The 16,181-nt window shown below is 53.7% G+C and overlaps 7 protein-coding genes across 7 annotated transcripts; 6 read left to right on the forward strand and 1 right to left on the reverse strand.

Moving 5' to 3' along the window:
* Positions 1-290: 290 nt before the first annotated feature.
* On the forward strand, positions 291-3,917 carry CAOG_07346 (hypothetical protein; the record flags this gene model as incomplete). Its single annotated transcript, XM_004343155.1, has 2 exons — positions 291-2,895; positions 3,061-3,917. The coding sequence occupies 2 exons, from the start codon at positions 291-293 to the stop codon at positions 3,915-3,917; spliced, it is 3,462 nt and encodes a 1,153-aa protein (XP_004343205.1).
* Positions 3,918-4,117: 200 nt separating this feature from the next.
* Positions 4,118-5,190, forward strand: CAOG_07347 (HIT domain-containing protein). The gene is made up of 4 exons (XM_004343156.1): positions 4,118-4,177; positions 4,299-4,359; positions 4,603-4,847; positions 4,982-5,190. Exons 1-4 carry the CDS (start codon positions 4,124-4,126, stop codon positions 5,087-5,089), a joined length of 468 nt encoding a protein of 155 aa, XP_004343206.1. The 5' UTR covers positions 4,118-4,123; the 3' UTR covers positions 5,090-5,190.
* A 376-nt stretch (positions 5,191-5,566) lies between these two features.
* Positions 5,567-6,731, forward strand: CAOG_07348 (hypothetical protein). Its single transcript, XM_004343157.2, has 4 exons — positions 5,567-5,596; positions 6,001-6,134; positions 6,287-6,383; positions 6,516-6,731. Exons 2-4 carry the CDS (start codon positions 6,029-6,031, stop codon positions 6,550-6,552), a joined length of 240 nt encoding a protein of 79 aa, XP_004343207.1. The 5' UTR covers positions 5,567-5,596; positions 6,001-6,028; the 3' UTR covers positions 6,553-6,731.
* Positions 6,732-6,859: 128 nt separating this feature from the next.
* Positions 6,860-7,443, forward strand: CAOG_07349 (hypothetical protein; the record flags this gene model as incomplete). Its single annotated transcript, XM_004343158.1, has 3 exons — positions 6,860-6,919; positions 7,011-7,073; positions 7,165-7,443. The coding sequence occupies 3 exons, from the start codon at positions 6,860-6,862 to the stop codon at positions 7,441-7,443; spliced, it is 402 nt and encodes a 133-aa protein (XP_004343208.1).
* A 278-nt stretch (positions 7,444-7,721) lies between these two features.
* CAOG_07350 (hypothetical protein) lies at positions 7,722-10,340 on the reverse strand. Its single transcript, XM_004343159.2, has 6 exons — positions 10,241-10,340; positions 10,081-10,164; positions 9,904-9,987; positions 9,729-9,812; positions 9,578-9,652; positions 7,722-9,486 (listed from the first exon to the last, which is right to left on the reverse strand). Exons 1-6 carry the CDS (start codon positions 10,297-10,299, stop codon positions 7,971-7,973), a joined length of 1,902 nt encoding a protein of 633 aa, XP_004343209.2. The 5' UTR covers positions 10,300-10,340; the 3' UTR covers positions 7,722-7,970.
* A 361-nt stretch (positions 10,341-10,701) lies between these two features.
* CAOG_07351 (hypothetical protein) lies at positions 10,702-14,236 on the forward strand. The gene is made up of 2 exons (XM_004343160.2): positions 10,702-10,832; positions 11,512-14,236. Exons 1-2 carry the CDS (start codon positions 10,763-10,765, stop codon positions 14,082-14,084), a joined length of 2,643 nt encoding a protein of 880 aa, XP_004343210.1. The 5' UTR covers positions 10,702-10,762; the 3' UTR covers positions 14,085-14,236.
* Positions 14,237-14,606: 370 nt separating this feature from the next.
* CAOG_07352 (hypothetical protein) lies at positions 14,607-16,141 on the forward strand. The gene is made up of 3 exons (XM_004343161.2): positions 14,607-14,703; positions 15,442-15,761; positions 15,864-16,141. The coding sequence occupies exons 1-3, from the start codon at positions 14,630-14,632 to the stop codon at positions 15,974-15,976; spliced, it is 507 nt and encodes a 168-aa protein (XP_004343211.1). The 5' UTR covers positions 14,607-14,629; the 3' UTR covers positions 15,977-16,141.
* Positions 16,142-16,181: the final 40 nt, after the last annotated feature.

A 16,181-nucleotide genomic window follows, 5' to 3' on the forward strand; every position in this document is an offset into this window, starting at 1 on the left:
TCACAACCCATCAAAAAAAAATGTCCATCAACAATCGGGATAGCGGCATCGCTGGTGGTGCAGCGACCAACCCAATCTCACCCTCACCCTCACCCTCACCCTCACCCTCACCCTCACCCTCAACCTCAATCTTAGGCTCATCCCCAACCCCAGCCCCAATCGCAAGCGCAATCTCAAGCGCATCTGTCGCTGTTGCGGGCGTCACCGCTGCCCTGTCGCTGCTGACAGTGTCGCCATCCGCGCTCTCGGTTGCATCATCTGCGACTCCTCCGACCACCAACACTACTACCATGGCTCGTGATACTACTACTACTACTACTACTTTGACTGATGCGAATGATGGCACTGGCGCCAAGTCACCTTCACGCAAGTCCAAGCCTTGCCTCGATGAGATTGTGCGTGGCGAATGGCTCAAGGAAGCGCAGCGAGCCCAGCAGACTGCCGCATCATCATCATCATCATCATCATCATCATCATCATCATCCTTTGGTGCTAGTCAAAGTAGCAGTGCTGGTACTCCTGCCAGGTCGAATTCAAGCCCGAGTATCCGACTGCCCGCCACCGAAACCGCACGACCCGCTGCCTCTGCCTCTGCCTCCGCCTCTGCTGCTGCTGAATCAAGCACGCAATCTCTGTCCGATGCTGACGACCAAGACGACGACGACGACGGCACCGAGAGTGCAAAGGAGCTGGAAGAGCTCATTGCGCAACGCGAGCCGAGATTCTTGGCGCTGCTCACGGCCGACCCGTCGCGCAGCAATCTCGCGCAAACCGTCGCTGCCGAAGCTTCGTCGCTCATTGCGACAATCTACGCGCACTTGTCTGTGCATCAACTGCGGCATACGGTGTGCTCGGCGCTGCTTGAGGTCAATCTACACGCACATCATGGGCGCCATCGCTCCACCGGCTCAGCCAACATCGTGCCTGGCGAGCAAACCGCGCGCAATTGCGCGTCTGTCACGCTCGATCTGCTCATTGCCGTGTTTGAACAGCCGGCCAAAGGGTTGGAGCGCAAGACAAAGCGCAAAGCCGTTGCCATTCTGCTGCTGAGCTGCTTGGAGCGCGTCATGCGCAAGGACCACGCCGCCGTGCACATTCATGGTACCGTCGCTGCACATGACATTGCCACTGGGAGCATCCCGTGCACCCCGGACGTTCCAGCCACTCCAGGATCGGAGGCGTCAACCCCCACGCTCAACGGAGGCACCAACGCGAGCGATTACTTTGCCGACCGCCACCACTTCACAGCAGCGACAGCGGATGATGCCGACTCGATGCGCACCGCGAGCACGCTGACACTTGGCATTGCGCTTCACATCACCGACCAGCTGCGCACTCGGGCCGCGACGCTGCTCGAATTTGCCGACCCTCTGTCTGTGCGCGAACTGGCCAAACTCTTCGACCTTGCTCGTTTGCCATCCACAAAATCGCTCCTCGTGCAGTACATCCAAGGCCACTTTGAAGAAAACCACCTCAAGGAGGCGGCCGATTTGATTGTCGAGCTGAATCTGTACGAGAACTTTAACATTGCCGAGCTGCTGACCTCGCTCGCCCTCTCCGACAAGCTTTCTGTGGCCGAACGGCTGGTTGGCAACTCGACCGAACGCGCGGTTTTGCTCATCAAGATTTCCGACAGCTTTTCGGCGATCAGAGACTACGCCTCGAGCCCGTACTTTGTGCCGGCTCGCCACGCTGGGCTTGTCCGCAAGAAGCAGCTCCGCGGCAAGAGCTGGGCGAAAACCACCCTCAAGCTGATTGACAAGTGGAAGCTGCCACAGGACGCCGTCGACGTCTCGAGCTCCATCGCCGTCAAGCGCATGGGCGCCCTCAAGTTTTTGCTGCGGTCCAAGTACGCGTCCATTACCGGCGCGGCGGCACCTGCAGACAACGAAGACGACGACGGCGCGCCTGCGGCGGCGGTGGCGGCGGACGCGCCCAAGTGGGGCTCGGTGGGCCCGGGTTCCCGCCAGACGTTTCTCATCAAGCCCGCGGCCAACTGGGACGAGTTGCTTGATGTGGCCGTGCGCGACGACCACGAGCTGCAGGTCACGCTTGTGCGCGAGGCGTTGGCCATGCAGGACTTTGCCTACGCGCTCGACTGCGCCGAAAAGTTTGCCGTCACCTCGGCCGAAGTGGACATGCGGGACTTGTCAGGGACCCCGTTGGACCTGACACAGCTCGCAGTCCAATATGCTGACGCCATTGCGCAACGTCGAGAGCAAGCTGCTCAAGGACCGCAGCTCTTGCAGGATGGCAGTGACGAAAGTTCCGACGTGCTGACGTTGCCCGTTGAGGTGTCAGAGCCCACGTTTGTCACAACCCCCGAACAGCTGAACGAGGTGTCGGCCTACCTGCACGTTCCCGGCACGGTCGTCGGGATGGACACTGAGTGGCGCCCAACGGTGATGAACAGCAAGGGTTCGTCCGCCACAGCTCTGCTGCAGCTGGCCACGCGAGATCGCACCATCCTCATCGATACGTGTGTCTTGCGTGGCGCTGTGCTCGGCCAGTTTGTGGACAGGCTGTTCAGCGATGCGGCAGTCACGAAAATCGGCTACGCCATGACCGGCGACATGAGTGCCCTTCAGATGTCGTGCACGCCAGATCCGCCGCCCTCATCTGCGACAGGAACTGCGGGTGCCAGTGGAAGTCTGCCGGCGAAAATTCGCTCTGCGCGCAAAAAGGAGCCCCGCGGACACCATTTCCCGGCGATTCGTTCGCTGATTGATCTGGCCCAACTGACAAGCCACGCCGGTGTTGTGGCACAGTTCGGTGTCATTGCACCGGGCTTGGCTGGTCTTGTTCGCGCCGTCCTGAAGAAGACTCTCGACAAGCGGCAGCAAATGTCCGACTGGGAGCGTCGTCCGCTTCGCCCGGCGCAGGTTCACTATGCAGGTATGGCTACAGTGTGCGATTTTTCTCGTCTTTTCCCGCCTGCGCGGTGTTTGTTGGTGTTGTTGTTGGTGTTGGCGGCCAGAAGAAAGGAAATGAAAGACAAAAAGGGGGGTCACTCACTGTTTCACACTTTTTCCCAATTTCTACGCTCTCCCACCCGCTCAGCTCTGGATGCCTTCTGCCTGCTCAAGCTTCACGACTTGATGGATGCTGCCATGAAAGCATTCGATGCCGCGCATCCGCCGGCTCAAAGCCACGATCGTGCGCAAACCGCTCTGTTTGGCGGTGATGCAGACGACTCTGGCAGCTCAAATGTCGCCTCCTTGCCCAATATTCCAGCAGCAGAGTTGGCTGCATTGAGGGCGCCGCTCGGAGCACAGTTCCAGGCCAACACGACGCCGATTCCCGAAGACCAGCGCGTGCGAGTGAGTGACATTCGGTTTTTGGCCGACTCCTCCCTGGCACGATTGTGCCGTCGCTTGCGCGGCGTGGGCATTGACTGTGAAGTCTACGTCGATCGTGACTCGGAGGGCTTTTTGCGAGCTTCGCGACAGCAAGGCCGCATTCTGCTGGGCCATGGTCAAATGTTTCGCAACGCCGCGAAAAAGTGCCAGCCCGGACGCGCGCTCCAAGTCACAACGGACAAGCCGCGCGTGCAGCTGATGCAAGTGCTGCGGCATTTTCGAGTGGATGTTCGCAAGGAGGACGTGCTGTCGCGGTGCCAGCTGTGCAACTCGGTCGGCTGGATCCCGCGGACCTTGGATGCCCTGCTTGTCAGTGGCTTTACCTTTCCTGGCAAGAAAGGCGACAAGCTGACTGCGGCACGCGACGCCCTGACGGAATTCCGCGAGTGCGGAGGTTGTCACAAGATTTACTGGGAAGGCCAAGGCTTCTTCCGTGTTCTCCGTCGCATGGAAATGTTCTTTGAAGGCAAAGAAGCCGTCTATGATGCACCGACCGACGGTTCCGCAGCCAGTGAGTCTGCCCCTGCGGCCGCCGCTGACAATAGCGACGATGAATGATAGCAGCAGCAGCAGCAGCGGTTTGTTTTCTGATTTTCTCAGATTGGATTTGTTTTTTGTTTGTTTTCGTTGGATGTTTGCATGTTTATGAATTGCCCCTGTTTCTCAAACTTTTTTTTCGTTCTGCAATAACACCCACACTCGTTCATGTTTGGAACCAGAACCAGTCTCCTTTTTTTTTCAAAATGACTGGAGTTGCAGCAACAATGGCTTTGGCTGAAGGGTTTCGGTTTGGACCTCACATTGTCTCCCATTCACAGGTCTGCACTCGCTCGCTGCCGTCCATCCATCGCTCTCACCTCGCTTGTTCCCACTCACTTCATCAACTTTGCCATTTTTGCGTCGCATTGGATTCGCCGTGTTCCGCTCCTGTGTTTGCAGAGCTTTCTCCAATCCAGGCTGAGCTACGCGTTCGTCAATCTCAAGCCAATCGTCCCTGGTCATATCGGCAACTCGCCTCCCTTTTGCTTTATCATTGAAACTGTTCTAGCTGCAACTCGATGCGTTGGTTGGTCTGGGTTGCCATTGATGTGATGCTGGATGCACTTTGTCGTCAATCTCTCGCTCCTCTGCGGCCAAAATGTCGTTTCCTTGACATTCTGAGAATCGTTTGCGCCTTTGGTCGTTGCAAATGTTGTTTTTGCGTCTGTTTTGTGTTGGATGATGTTGGATTGGTTTTAGATACATATGCTCGTGGCTCCGTTGCGCGTTGTGCACCGGTTTACCGATCTCAATCCGGACGAGATTGCCGACCTGTTCCAGACCACCCAGCGTGTCTCTCGCGCAATTGAGATTGCATACAAATCAATTGCCCTGACTATTGCCATTCAAGACGGTGTTGGGGCTGGTCAGACGGTCGAGCACGTCCACGTCCACATCATTCCCCGGCACAAGGACGATTTCGTTCCGAACGACAAGATTTATCATGAGGTAGGGAAGCGGGGAGTTGGATGTCAGTTGTTGATTGTAGTGGTGATGCTTGGTGATGCAGTGGTGGACTGGTTCTTTGCTGTTTGTCGCGTCTGACATTTTTATGGGGGGTTTTTCCTCATCATGCTTTCCAGCTCGATCAGCACGACAAGGAAGCCCAACGGCGGGCTCGGACGTCACAAGAAATGGCTGACGAAGCCACCTGGTTCCGACAATTCCTGGCGATGGACACTGCGAACTAGATCGAATGAAGCTGTTCGTTTTGCAAAGCGATCGCAGATTGTCGTGCTGGTTTTTTTTTTGCTACTCTTGTTCACTAGTAGAGCATGCCGTGGGTCTGGCTTGCATGTACGATTCAGTGATTCACTCGTGTTTACTTGTCAGGCGTGTTCTGTGCAACAACTTTGCCCCAAACTTTTCCACCAAGCACAAAATCAATGCTCAACCCCGCATACAGCCGCGGTCCTCTCGTAGAACAGCTAGCGGTATCCCAAATACATCAACAGCAACACGCTTTCGCTCGAAAAAGTCCATTAGATCCACGGCTGGTGTTGTTATTGTGACTTGTTCAAATCTGAGCAGGGTTGGTTTCTTTTTGAGTGCGCGCGCTGCTTCCGCTCCAGCAGTCATTGAGAATACCTGACGCTATTTTGCTCTTCGACTTGATATATCATAATATATTATCCAATGGATGCCTTAGATCTAGTCTAGAATGGGGAGCGAAAGTCAGTCTTCGTTCTGTCTTGCAAGTGAGTTGCGTTTGCTTTTGATTCCTGGTCTGCAGGCTTTCCTTTCCTTTGGGGGCCGTGTCGGCCCGCCTTCAATGTCTCCATATCAAAACGCACACTCTGAGCAACCAACCCAGCGCGAGTCCGAAGCGCAGCGGCGCAAGTGAGCGCCATTCCAATGGAGCGCCATTGCAAAAGAGATCTCGAAACCCGTCTGTTTGAGGTCATCAAACGCCTCCCCATTGAACAGATACAACGTCTCGTTCCGCGGCTCATTCGGTTGAGTCGCTGATGCATTGCTCGGCTGCTCTCACTGGAGTCCCCCCTTTGTCTTTGGAGGCTCATGATGAAGAGGGGAAACGCTGCGTTTCAATGCACAGCTGTCCAACTAACGATTCCTCTCTCTCTTCCTCGTTTGTTCGCAGAGTTATTCAACAACAAGCACAAAACGAAATGTCGTCTGCTGCTACTGCTTCAAAGGACGCCAAACAGGAGCCCGCGACCGCGAACGTCGACTTGCTCGAAGAGGACGACGAGTTTGAAGAGTTCCCTCAAGAAGGTACTGTGGTTGGTGTTTGCAAACGACTCTTGCTGCACACAGCGAGACTTGATACAAAGTCTTTGCAGCAGGGAACAGGCGTGGATGTGACTCAGAACTCTGAACTTCATGCTTACCAAAATTGTTCTCGCTCCTTTTTTGCTTCTTCTCAGAGTGGAACGGCTCGGCAGAGGACAAGACCGACCAACAACTTTGGGAGGACAACTGGGACGATGATGCAGCAGAGGACGATTTTGCAAAGCAACTCCGGTATGGCGCAAAGCATTCAACACAGATGCAAAGTTGCAATAACAGTCTGTTGTTTTTTGCCCATCGCATGCTCATTCTCTGATTGCTGCTTTTTTTTCTTTTCTTTTCGCTTGCTTTCTTGCCTTTTCCCAGAGCTGAGCTTTCACAATCAACGGCCATGGCGCAATAACTGAAGCGCGAAGCTGTTTCTTGTTCGACTTGTTGTTTTGTTTGATTTGCGCGGTGTTTGTGTTTGCCAACCATTCCTGTTTTACTGCACATGTGAATGATATTGCCTTCCTCTTGCTATCTTGCTGGCCCAACGTATCACTAGAAACCAGAGTTCTCGTTCAAAATGCTCAAACCCCTCAATTGTTCATTGACTGCCTTTTTTTTTGTTTTTGTTATTTTCTTGCTGTTTTTTCCCCCCATCAATCTCCATGAATCCAGTTTACATCCAGTCCTGAATATTGCGATTTTTTTTGCTCCAGTTTCCAATGCCTCGTCTGCCCCGTTTGCCGCGGCTGTTTGTATGGGATCGGCTCCAGCAGCTCCCGGTAAAGCAACCTCCCCAATCCCGCCCTCACGCGCCCTCGTCCCATCTCACCCTTGGTCTCTGGATTTGCGTTGTTCGATTGATGATTTCAGAAGTGGATTCAGTACCCGGGCGCCATCGTGGGCACCGTGCTCTTCTTCCGGCTCTTCCAGCAGGTACCTGAGTTTTGTTCGACTGCTTCGACCATTCCCTCTCCTTCGACTGACTGTATTTGCATAACTTGTCACGCGATGGCAATGATGACAGATCGACGAGGAGCGACAGGCAAAGCGCATCGAGGAGGAAGTCGTCGCCCGCCAGGAAGCCAACGCACGACGCCCGCCGCTGACGCGCGAGCGATGGGACTACCTGCAGTCGCTTCCGAGACACTTGGTCAATGAACCACTGTTCCCTGATCCAGTCACGCTGCAGACGGTCGCAATGTTCCTGCGTCGTGCCATGCATGAAACGGAGCGTGCTGTGCTTGGACGGCCGCTCGATCGCTCAGAGCTGGCATCACCACCGCCGGCATCCCGTTCCGAGTAGTGCGAGCACACCATACGCTCTCTTGGTGTGGTGTAAGTATTGGCTTTTTTTCCTCCGAAGTGGGATCATCTCAGGGCCCGCCGTCCGCGAGATCAAAGTCGGCCAAACTCATCACATTCTCAGCGATCTCTTTCGAAGGCAACAATTCCTGCTGCAGCTCAACGTCGGCCTCCCAAATCCAAGTCTCGTCGTTCACGACAGCCTTCGAAAAAAACTACGCGTGCTGGCTTGGGAACTTTTGCCGTTTTCTTGCAGCTTGCTGTTGTTGTTGCTGCAATCTCTAAGTTAATGCATTATTTATTTCGAATCTTCTGCTCCCAAGCCAAGCAACCTGCCATGTAGCAGGCAACTGATCTTGTATTCAACGATCACAGCAACAGACAGCAAAACCTTGGATAGGCTTGCACGAACATGATGCTTCTTCGAAAACTATGGAGATGGACTAATAGAAGAATGACGGAGCAGAATCAACATGCAGCACTCGAACTCAGAACTGAAACATCAACTTGGAGGACGTCCGCCTGTCATCAAGGATCCAATGCAACAACGAGGGTGCCAAACGACGGGCGCTCGTTCGCTTCTTCGTCAAGACACTCGAGAGCCAGAGCAACAAGATTGCCGACGCTCTCCCGCTCTGCTTCGGTGGCTGTGAGCGCCGAGTCCAGCATGCCAAGTGCGTTCTGGCTTTTCGCAGCATTTCGCGCATCTTTTTTCAGCCGAGCGCCGGGTTTGGTGGCAGTCACCAATTCAAGCAGAATCATGCCGAAGGCGTAGACATCCGTCTTGATGGTCATGCGCCCTTCCTCTAAGAACTCCGGACACATGTAAGGAGCTGTGCCTTGCATGCTATGCGTACGAAGGTAGCTTTGCTCATCGAGGTGTTTGGCAGCGCGGACAAGACCAAAGTCCGACACTTTTGCATTGAAATGCTCGTCCAGGAGAACGTTGTCCGTCTTGAGGTCCAGATGGAACAGTGCATGGTCAGGGAAGGCTGTTTGAACGTAGTGCATGCCGCGGGCAACATCAGCCGCAATGCGATGGCGCTGAGACCAGGTCAGCGGAGGGGTGTTGTGCTTCCGATTCAGGCGATCGCGAACAGAGCCGTTGGGCATGAATTCGTAAACAAGGCATCGCTCGTCGCCTTCTTCTGCATAGGACAGAATGGCAATAATGTTGGCGTGACGGAATTTCGACAAAGAATCCAGTTCCGACTTGAATTCGACCGTGCCCTGCTTGGATTCAGCCGACAGCTTTTTGATAGCCACACGACGGCCAGACAAACTGGCGCCGTACACGCGACCAAACGCTCCTGCGCCAAGCAGAGAGTCAGAGGCGAAATTGTTTGTGGCGGCGACAAGAGTTGCAAGAGGCACTTGCGGGATGGGTTCGTCAAATTTGGATGTGAATCCAATGTCTGGTTGTTCAAGTACGTCGATCTGATCAAGAGCTGACTGCAAATCGGAGCGAAGTTGTTGTAGCTCTTGATCTTTGGTCGCAAGCTCCTGGTCTTTGGTAGTAAGCTCTTGAATTTTGGCAGCGAGCTCCTGGTCTTTCAAAGCGAGCTCCTGATTTTTGGAAGCAACCTCCTGGTCTTTGGTAGCAAGCTCTTGATTTTTGGAAGCAACCTCCTGGTCTTTGGCAGCAAGCTCTTGATTTTTGGCAGCGAGCTCCTTGTCTTTGATAGCAAGCTCCGATTCTTTGGCATCGAGCTCTTGAACTCTGGCAGCGAGCTCCCATTCTTTGGTTGCAAGCGCCTGGTCTTTGGCATCGAGCTCCTGGTCTTTGGTAGCAAGTTCCTGGTCTTTGGTAGCAAGCTCTTGATTTTTGGCAGCGAGCTCCTGGTCTTTGGTAGCAAGTTCCTGGTCTTTCAAAGCGAGCTCTTGGTCTTTCAAAGCGAGCTCCTCGTCTTTGGCAGAGAGCCTGTCGTCTTTGGCAGCGAGCTCGAAGCGCAAGTATTGCATCTCGGATTCACGAGCGATCGCTGCTGCACGAGCTGCAATCTGAGCCAATTCGGCAGGCGATATATCATACTGGTCGGCAAGGCTACCGAAACGCAATTTCATGAAAGCAAGTGAATGGCTCGTTGTTTGAATTTTGCTTCATGCAAGACTCCAATCAACGTGCGGAATCTTACTACAGAGTACAAATGGTATTTCCTGTTTGGTTGAGCGCAGTGATTCCAGCGCTTGTCAAGAGGTTTTTGTCAATACTGTTGTTATTGTTGTGTCATATTGTGGTGTGAGTCTAACAATCGTTAGAAACATGTTCAAGCAATCGATACTTACTAAAGGTGAGTCAGCCTCCTGTTCACTCTGAGTGCCTCAGCAATCCCTTGCGCTCCAACATCGCCAATGTGATTCTCACTCAGGCTGTGCATCCCATCCATCACGAGTGAGCACTCCGAACGCCCTTTGCTGGATCGCCCCACTCACATGCATCAGTAACTACGAGATGACCTACCACAGCCAAGTCAGCGCCCAGTTCACTTTGAGTGCCTCAGCAAGAGCATGAGCGCCAGCATCGCCAATCTCATTCCGGTTCAGACTGCCCATTCCCCCATCCTGCAGTGAGCACTCCAAGCACGCTTTGCTGAATCAACCGCTCGCACGCATCAGGGGGAGAAGTGAGCTGTCTTACTGGAGCATCGTCAGCGTCGTGTTCACCCTGAGGGCCTCAGCAATCACCTGCGTATCTGCATCGCCAATAAAGCTCCCATCCAGACTGGCGTCCATCTCGTCAATACACGCGCGCGTCGTCACTGCTGTTCCAACAAACTGGGCACTTGGCCATGTCTTACCTGAGCGCCCCACTCTTATTCTTGACTTTGTAATACAGCTCGTGCTGTCTCTCGTTCATTTTTCTTCAGATTCGAGCTTGTTGTTGAACACAGCCAAACAACAAAAAAGGGGACTGTTTCCGTTTTCACAGACTCACTCAATCTCAGAGCAGCCACATTTGTTTTTTTTTTTTGTCCGCTTTGGCACTTTTCAGGTCCGTGCTCGGCATTCATGCTCATAGTCGGTGAACAAAACGGAGCGGGAGCCACGAAGCACCCGTTTATTTGGGAGTTGTTTGTCAAGCGCGAAGTTGACCACGATCAACTCGCAATGTCTCACAGATCAGTTGCCGAACAAACTGCCGACCCTTGCGTACAACGTCGGTGAAGTTGCAGCACACCGTCGTTGCCCATTCGTGCGCTTCTTCGTAGATCTGAAACTCGGATTTGGCAAGTTGCAACTTCCACTCTTTTTTCTTTTCTTTTGTTTTTTTTTTTCTGCTTTTTTGCCTTTGGTTTGTTTCTTGTTTTGTTCCGACTGCAATGGCGACTTCTGCTCGGCTGCTGATGCTGCAGCTTTCGCTTGTGGTGCTTGTGTTCACCGGTGCATTTGGTAAGTCGTGATCGGGTGCAGTGCGCTGGTCCTCGCGCTGTTGCGATGAAGTGACCAATTAATGAAATCCACCCACACCCCCGCACCCACACACACACACACGCACCCAGCCATTCACACGCACCCATCCACACACTCACATACACGCACCCACACACACACACACACACTGTTGTTGTGCGATGGGATTGGGCGCGTCGTCGGCTTGCTTTGTGTTGAGCGAACCTACTTATTTTTTTATTTTTTTTATTTTTTCATATTTTGTTTTTCGCACTCCACCGTCCCCCGATCGCCCGCCTTTTGTGTGTCCTTGGCATGATCACCCATGCCCTTCGTGTTGACCGGCGTGCCCCCGCGTGCCTGGTGTCTGCAATCGCACGCGCAGTTGTTGACCATTGGGAGCAACAGATCTTGACTTGACAACCGCAAGAAAAGAGAGAAAAAAGCGAGCCCATGACAACACAAAACACCAAAGCAACACAAAAACACATTGAGCAAGAGAGAGAGAGCCCATGACAACACACAAAACACCTGAGTGTTTGTAGATCAGTAACACGCACCTCAAGCAACAAGCACAAGCGCATCCACCAACACAAACACACTGCTCTCTCATCACACACAACTAACATCTCTATGACTCCACTTTCTCTCCTCCCCCCTCCTCCCCTCCACCTCTCAGTTGCTGCCGACACAGGATCGTTCAACGGAGGAGGGTACTATGCTACCTTCCCCACGCTCGTCTTGCCTGATGCGCCCACACCCATCCGCCTGGATTTCAAGACAGCATCTGCGGTTGGCTTGCTGATGTACACGGGCGGACTGGCAGGTATCGATTTCCTCTCCCTGGAGCTCCAAGACGCGAACGTTGTCTTCCGCTGGAACTGCGGCTCTGGTGCTGGCCAGCTGATCGTTTCTGGCCCCTTCAACGATAACCAGTGGCACACCATTGATGCATCCATTCATTTCCGTGACGCGTCGCTGACGGTCGATACCCGGCCGACAGTGTCTGGCAGCAGCCCTGGCGCCCTTCTCTCGGTAAACGCTACAGGCCCGCTCTGCGTGGGTGGCATCCCAGACGATGTCACACTGCAGGCAGGTTCTACCACAGCGACCTTGTTTAATGGTTGCCTTCGCAACGCGAGGGTTGGCAGCAAGGGCCTTCTCAACTTTGCGTCCGCCGTCACAGTCAACCTGGCGGATGCAGACATGTGCACCCAGCATTCAAACTACCTGGCCAAGTTCGAAACGGGTTCGTTTGTCGAGTTGCCCAAGCTGGAAATTGCTCACACAAGCGTGTTTGAGCTCGAGTTCCGCACAAACAACGGCTCGGGTCTGCTCCTTTACCAGCCCGGCTTGAACGGTGTCGATTTCGTCTCACTCGAGCTCATCAATGGTCGAGTGTCCTTCCAGTGGAACTGCGGATCAGGCAAGGGCACCGTAGTTTCATCCAGCATCAACAACCTCAAAAACAAGATCTGGCACCGCGTTGTCGCCACTCTGTCCGGAACAGAAGGCGAGTTGAAGATTGACAACATCTTCACCAGCACTGGCTCATCGCCTGGCGAGGCCACTGGTTTGACGACAACCCGTTTTGCCTACATTGGCGGCCTTCCTTGGGACGTGGTTCCGCACCCTGATAGCATTAGCACGTCCGCGTTCCGAGGCTGCATCCGCAACGTTGTCCTGCCCGGCGTTCGCGGTGTTGTTGACTTTGAGCAACTCGCAGTGTCCTCAGCCGTCGCTGGCTATGTCTGCAAGTCGACTTGCGCGATCTTTGACAAGAACTCTTTCGTGGCGTTCCCCGGAGCCCGCGTTGATGCAGATGGCTCGTCACTGCGCATGACTGTGTCGACACGCCGTGACAAGGCTTTGCTGGCCTTCCAGGCCGGAGACGACGATAGTGATTGGATTGCCGTTGCTATCGATGATGGCTACGTCTTTGCTGCATACCACCGTGCTGAGGTGGAGCCCATGGCAACTGTCCGATCCAGCAACACTGTGAATGATGGACTCCCCCACCATGTGTCGGTCTCGTGGCACAATGACCTTGTTGTTTTGGTGGTTGACTCGAGCGTTGGCAATGCCACTGTGGCCAGCGACACGCTGCCTCCATTTGCGCCTCAGGGCTCTCTTCTGTTGGGTGGAGTGCCAAACCACTACGAGATTCCAGACTCTTTGACCGAGCTGGCGCCGTCCCTCACATTCGAAGGCTCCATCTCTGAAGTTGCACTGACGGGTTTCGCCGCAGACCGCGATTTTGTGACTGACGCGACAGTTCGTGTTCTTGCTGCTGATTCCTGTTCAGAAACGCCGCGTCCCCCGATTAGCTTTGCGTTTGCTGGTTCGGCATTCCTGTTCCATTACTACATTGGAGCCATGGAACGGCTCTTGGAGCTGCGCCTCGTTGACCGCTCATCAACTCTGTTTGGAGGCATCAGCGGCGGTGCAATCATTTCGACAGCAACATGCTCCGGAGTGTCACTTGACGAGCTCAAAGTTGGCTTTGCCGAGATGTACGCCGGCTGCCACGCGAATATCGAGTCTTGCACAGGCACGCTGAGTCCGTTGGCCAAACGCAAGTTTTACGACCAAATGTTTGACCAAGCGGCCTACGAGAAATGCGGCAAGGGTCGTGTCCGTGTCGGCTACACGCTGCTAAACAAGCTCAGCACTGGCTTTGATGATGCCAAGCCCGCTGTGGCATTCTCGTTTGTGAGTGCGGCAGATCTTGTAGAGGCGCTTCTTGCCAGCTCGTACCTCAGCTGCTTTGTCGCCCCATGGGTGTACACCACCTTCCGTGGGCAACCAGCCATTGACGGTGGTTACAAGGCGGATTATAACCAAATCTGCCATCCAGGCACCACCTGCATCAAGATTTCTGCTTATGTTGTTGGTACGAATGTCACGGAAGGCCGCCCGGACCCTTCCTGGGCGTGCATCCAACGCTACCAGACGACTGGTGCCTTGCACAACTGGCCGCGCTTAAACTCTCCCGAGTGGACGCTGCCCACCGACTGCGAGTACGACTACGAGGTGTTCCACACACCGACTCGGCCTGACATTCATCCCGGCAAGCGCACGCAAGTTCCATACTCCCAAGAACAGTGGCAGACACTGTCGATCTGCATGGGTGCTGAGGAAGACCAAACGGCTGAACTGCAGCTTGGCCGTGATGATGTCGATGCGTGGTACGAGCAGTCCTACCTGACGTACTCTGGCGCGTACTGGGAGCTCGGCACCTTGGAGCTGTGAGCGCGACTAACACCTGCTGCTTGTCAGTGCATGACTTTGCTCGTTTGTTTTTTTGGTGTGTGTGTGTCACGGCATGCCATTCAGTGTTGCAATTACGACTTGCCTTTCACTTGATTCTTTTAATAAAGCTTCATACGGCACACAAACCATGAAGTAATGCGTACATGTTGCACAAACATCAAAGAGAACACAACAACAATCCAACAACACAAACAAAAAAGGACTTGTTACGAACTGGGCTCATCCCTTCATTCGTCACTATATTCTTTATTAGTGTCCACGAATTCGAACAAAAGTGAAAACAAGTAGCAGATGAGCTACAGTAGTGTACTTGTCATCCTTTTTGGATGATAGTCGTGCATTGGGACTGTTTTTGTTTCGAGCGGAGGGATCCTTGTTTTCTCAGCCTTGTTTGTTGATTCAGTCCCTATGCCCCTCCCATCTCCATCTCTTCCTCCCACCCTCCCCCCCCCCATTATTCGCCGCAGTTTTGCATTATTCATTCCCTTCATCTCCAGTCCAATTTCTGTGTTTCAACTCCTCCAATGACATTCACTCTGCGTGTCCCTGCACTCTCGCTCCGCGCCATTGTGCTCTTCCACACCTTCCTCAGCATCTGGTACAACCCAATCCATCCCCCATTCCCCCTATCCACCATCACCAGCATCATCATCACCAGCATCAATGTCCTCTCCCCCACTCAATCCCATTGATCAATGGTCCCATTGTCGGAGTTCGCCTTCTTCACCCACGCGACCCTCGCTCTCCCCCTTCACCCCCTCCTCTCTCCCCACCACCTCTGCTCGCCCTTTTGCAAGCCAAATCAACCTCACCTTGAGCTCACCGACGATGCCAGCTCGCGAATCGAGCCGAGCCGAAGTGCTTTGGCGATCACAAGGCAGCAGCAGAACCGACTTTGTGATAATTTGACGGACTGTGACGCAAGCCTCGCTCGGACGGCAGGGTGCTGCCAGACCCCCCAACAGAGTCACAAGACTCCTTTTCATTGGCAAGCAAGCAAGTTGTCTGCTGATTGAGCTGGGGAGAGGAGGGGGTTGGATCGCTCCAGAGAGAGCGAGCTCATTGTGATGAATAGTGATGAATGGCACCACCACAACCACCCCTCTGCCGGAGCGACAAACCAGCATGACCTGAGATAGAGTCATTGCCAAGTGGAAGAGTCCGGGGGGGGGGAAGGGAGAGGGCGAGATGGAAAAGGTGCCCCTGTCCTATTGCGCTTTTGATTCCAATCCCATATGCCACCCTTTCAATCCAACTCACACACTCGTCCTATGATATTCTTTTTGATTTTTTGTTTTTTTTTTTGTTCCTGCTTGCAACTTGATTGCTTTCACAGGGCGGTGCTCGACGGCTATCTCGGCACGGCGTACTTTTACGCGAGCTTTGGCCTGTCGATGATTGGCGTCTGGGCCTTGGGCGATCAGACGAGCCTCGAGGCAATCACGCTCTACGCCATCGCGCTCGTCTTTACGATGCTCAACGACTGCATCACCATGGGCGTCTATAGCACCAAGGACATTGTCTTCAACGACTATGCCCCCAACGCGCGCAAGTTCTCGTTCGCCATGGCGCTGATCAGCCTCCTCTTCAAGCCCATCTCGCTCTTCTTTGCTCTCCGCGAGTTCAACCGCCGTGGTGGCTCGCTCACCGTTCCCGGTAAGCGTTTGGCTCAAAGCAGGCTCTGAATGGTTTGGATTTCGTTCGTTGAATTTGTTGCTCACTCGTCTCTTCTTCTTCTTCTTCTTCTTCTTCTTCTAGGCATCACTGTCTCGTCCACGACCAACTACGAGCCGATCGGCGGAAGCCCCGACCCTGTTTCGCAAGACCCCAACGCGAACAACGCCACCCCACCCAAGTACGATTCCGTGTAAAAGAAGAAAATCACGAATCACCGCACCAATTTCGTTTTTTTAGATTCCATGTCTGCTTTGTTTTTGTGCTTCTCGCCCCCGCCCCCTGAATTGGCTTTGGCGTGGCAGCAACCAAATGCTCTTGTCTTTGACCAATACACAAATCCGTTGTGATGATTTGCGCAGTCGTGTCTGTTTGTTCGGTCAAGCACTGTTTTGTTGCTCG

This window comes from Capsaspora owczarzaki (genome assembly GCF_000151315.2).
Source record: "Capsaspora owczarzaki ATCC 30864 unplaced genomic scaffold supercont2.15, whole genome shotgun sequence".
Taxonomy (NCBI): domain Eukaryota; class Filasterea; order Ministeriida; family Capsasporidae; genus Capsaspora; species Capsaspora owczarzaki.

Coding starts and splice junctions, on each gene's coding strand:
- CAOG_07347 (XM_004343156.1), top strand. CDS start 4,124: ATGGCTTTGGCTGAAGGGTTTCGGTTTGGACCTCACATTGTCTCCCAT. Junction 4,178..4,298: donor ACATTGTCTCCCATTCACAG/GTCTGCACTCGC, acceptor CTGTGTTTGCAG/AGCTTTCTCCAATCCAGGCT. Junction 4,360..4,602: donor CAAGCCAATCGTCCCTGGTC/ATATCGGCAACT, acceptor GGTTTTAGATAC/ATATGCTCGTGGCTCCGTTG.
- CAOG_07348 (XM_004343157.2), top strand. CDS start 6,029: ATGTCGTCTGCTGCTACTGCTTCAAAGGACGCCAAACAGGAGCCCGCG. Junction 6,135..6,286: donor TGAAGAGTTCCCTCAAGAAG/GTACTGTGGTTG, acceptor GCTTCTTCTCAG/AGTGGAACGGCTCGGCAGAG. Junction 6,384..6,515: donor GATTTTGCAAAGCAACTCCG/GTATGGCGCAAA, acceptor GCCTTTTCCCAG/AGCTGAGCTTTCACAATCAA.
- CAOG_07350 (XM_004343159.2), bottom strand. CDS start 10,299: ATGAACGAGAGACAGCACGAGCTGTATTACAAAGTCAAGAATAAGAGT. Junction 10,165..10,240: donor AATAAGAGTGGGGCGCTCAG/GTAAGACATGGC, acceptor GATGGACGCCAG/TCTGGATGGGAGCTTTATTG. Junction 9,487..9,577: donor AATACCATTTGTACTCTGTA/GTAAGATTCCGC, acceptor GCGTTTCGGTAG/CCTTGCCGACCAGTATGATA.
- CAOG_07351 (XM_004343160.2), top strand. CDS start 10,763: ATGGCGACTTCTGCTCGGCTGCTGATGCTGCAGCTTTCGCTTGTGGTG. Junction 10,833..11,511: donor TGTGTTCACCGGTGCATTTG/GTAAGTCGTGAT, acceptor TCCACCTCTCAG/TTGCTGCCGACACAGGATCG.
- CAOG_07352 (XM_004343161.2), top strand. CDS start 14,630: ATGACATTCACTCTGCGTGTCCCTGCACTCTCGCTCCGCGCCATTGTG. Junction 14,704..15,441: donor CACACCTTCCTCAGCATCTG/GTACAACCCAAT, acceptor TTGCTTTCACAG/GGCGGTGCTCGACGGCTATC. Junction 15,762..15,863: donor TGGCTCGCTCACCGTTCCCG/GTAAGCGTTTGG, acceptor TTCTTCTTCTAG/GCATCACTGTCTCGTCCACG.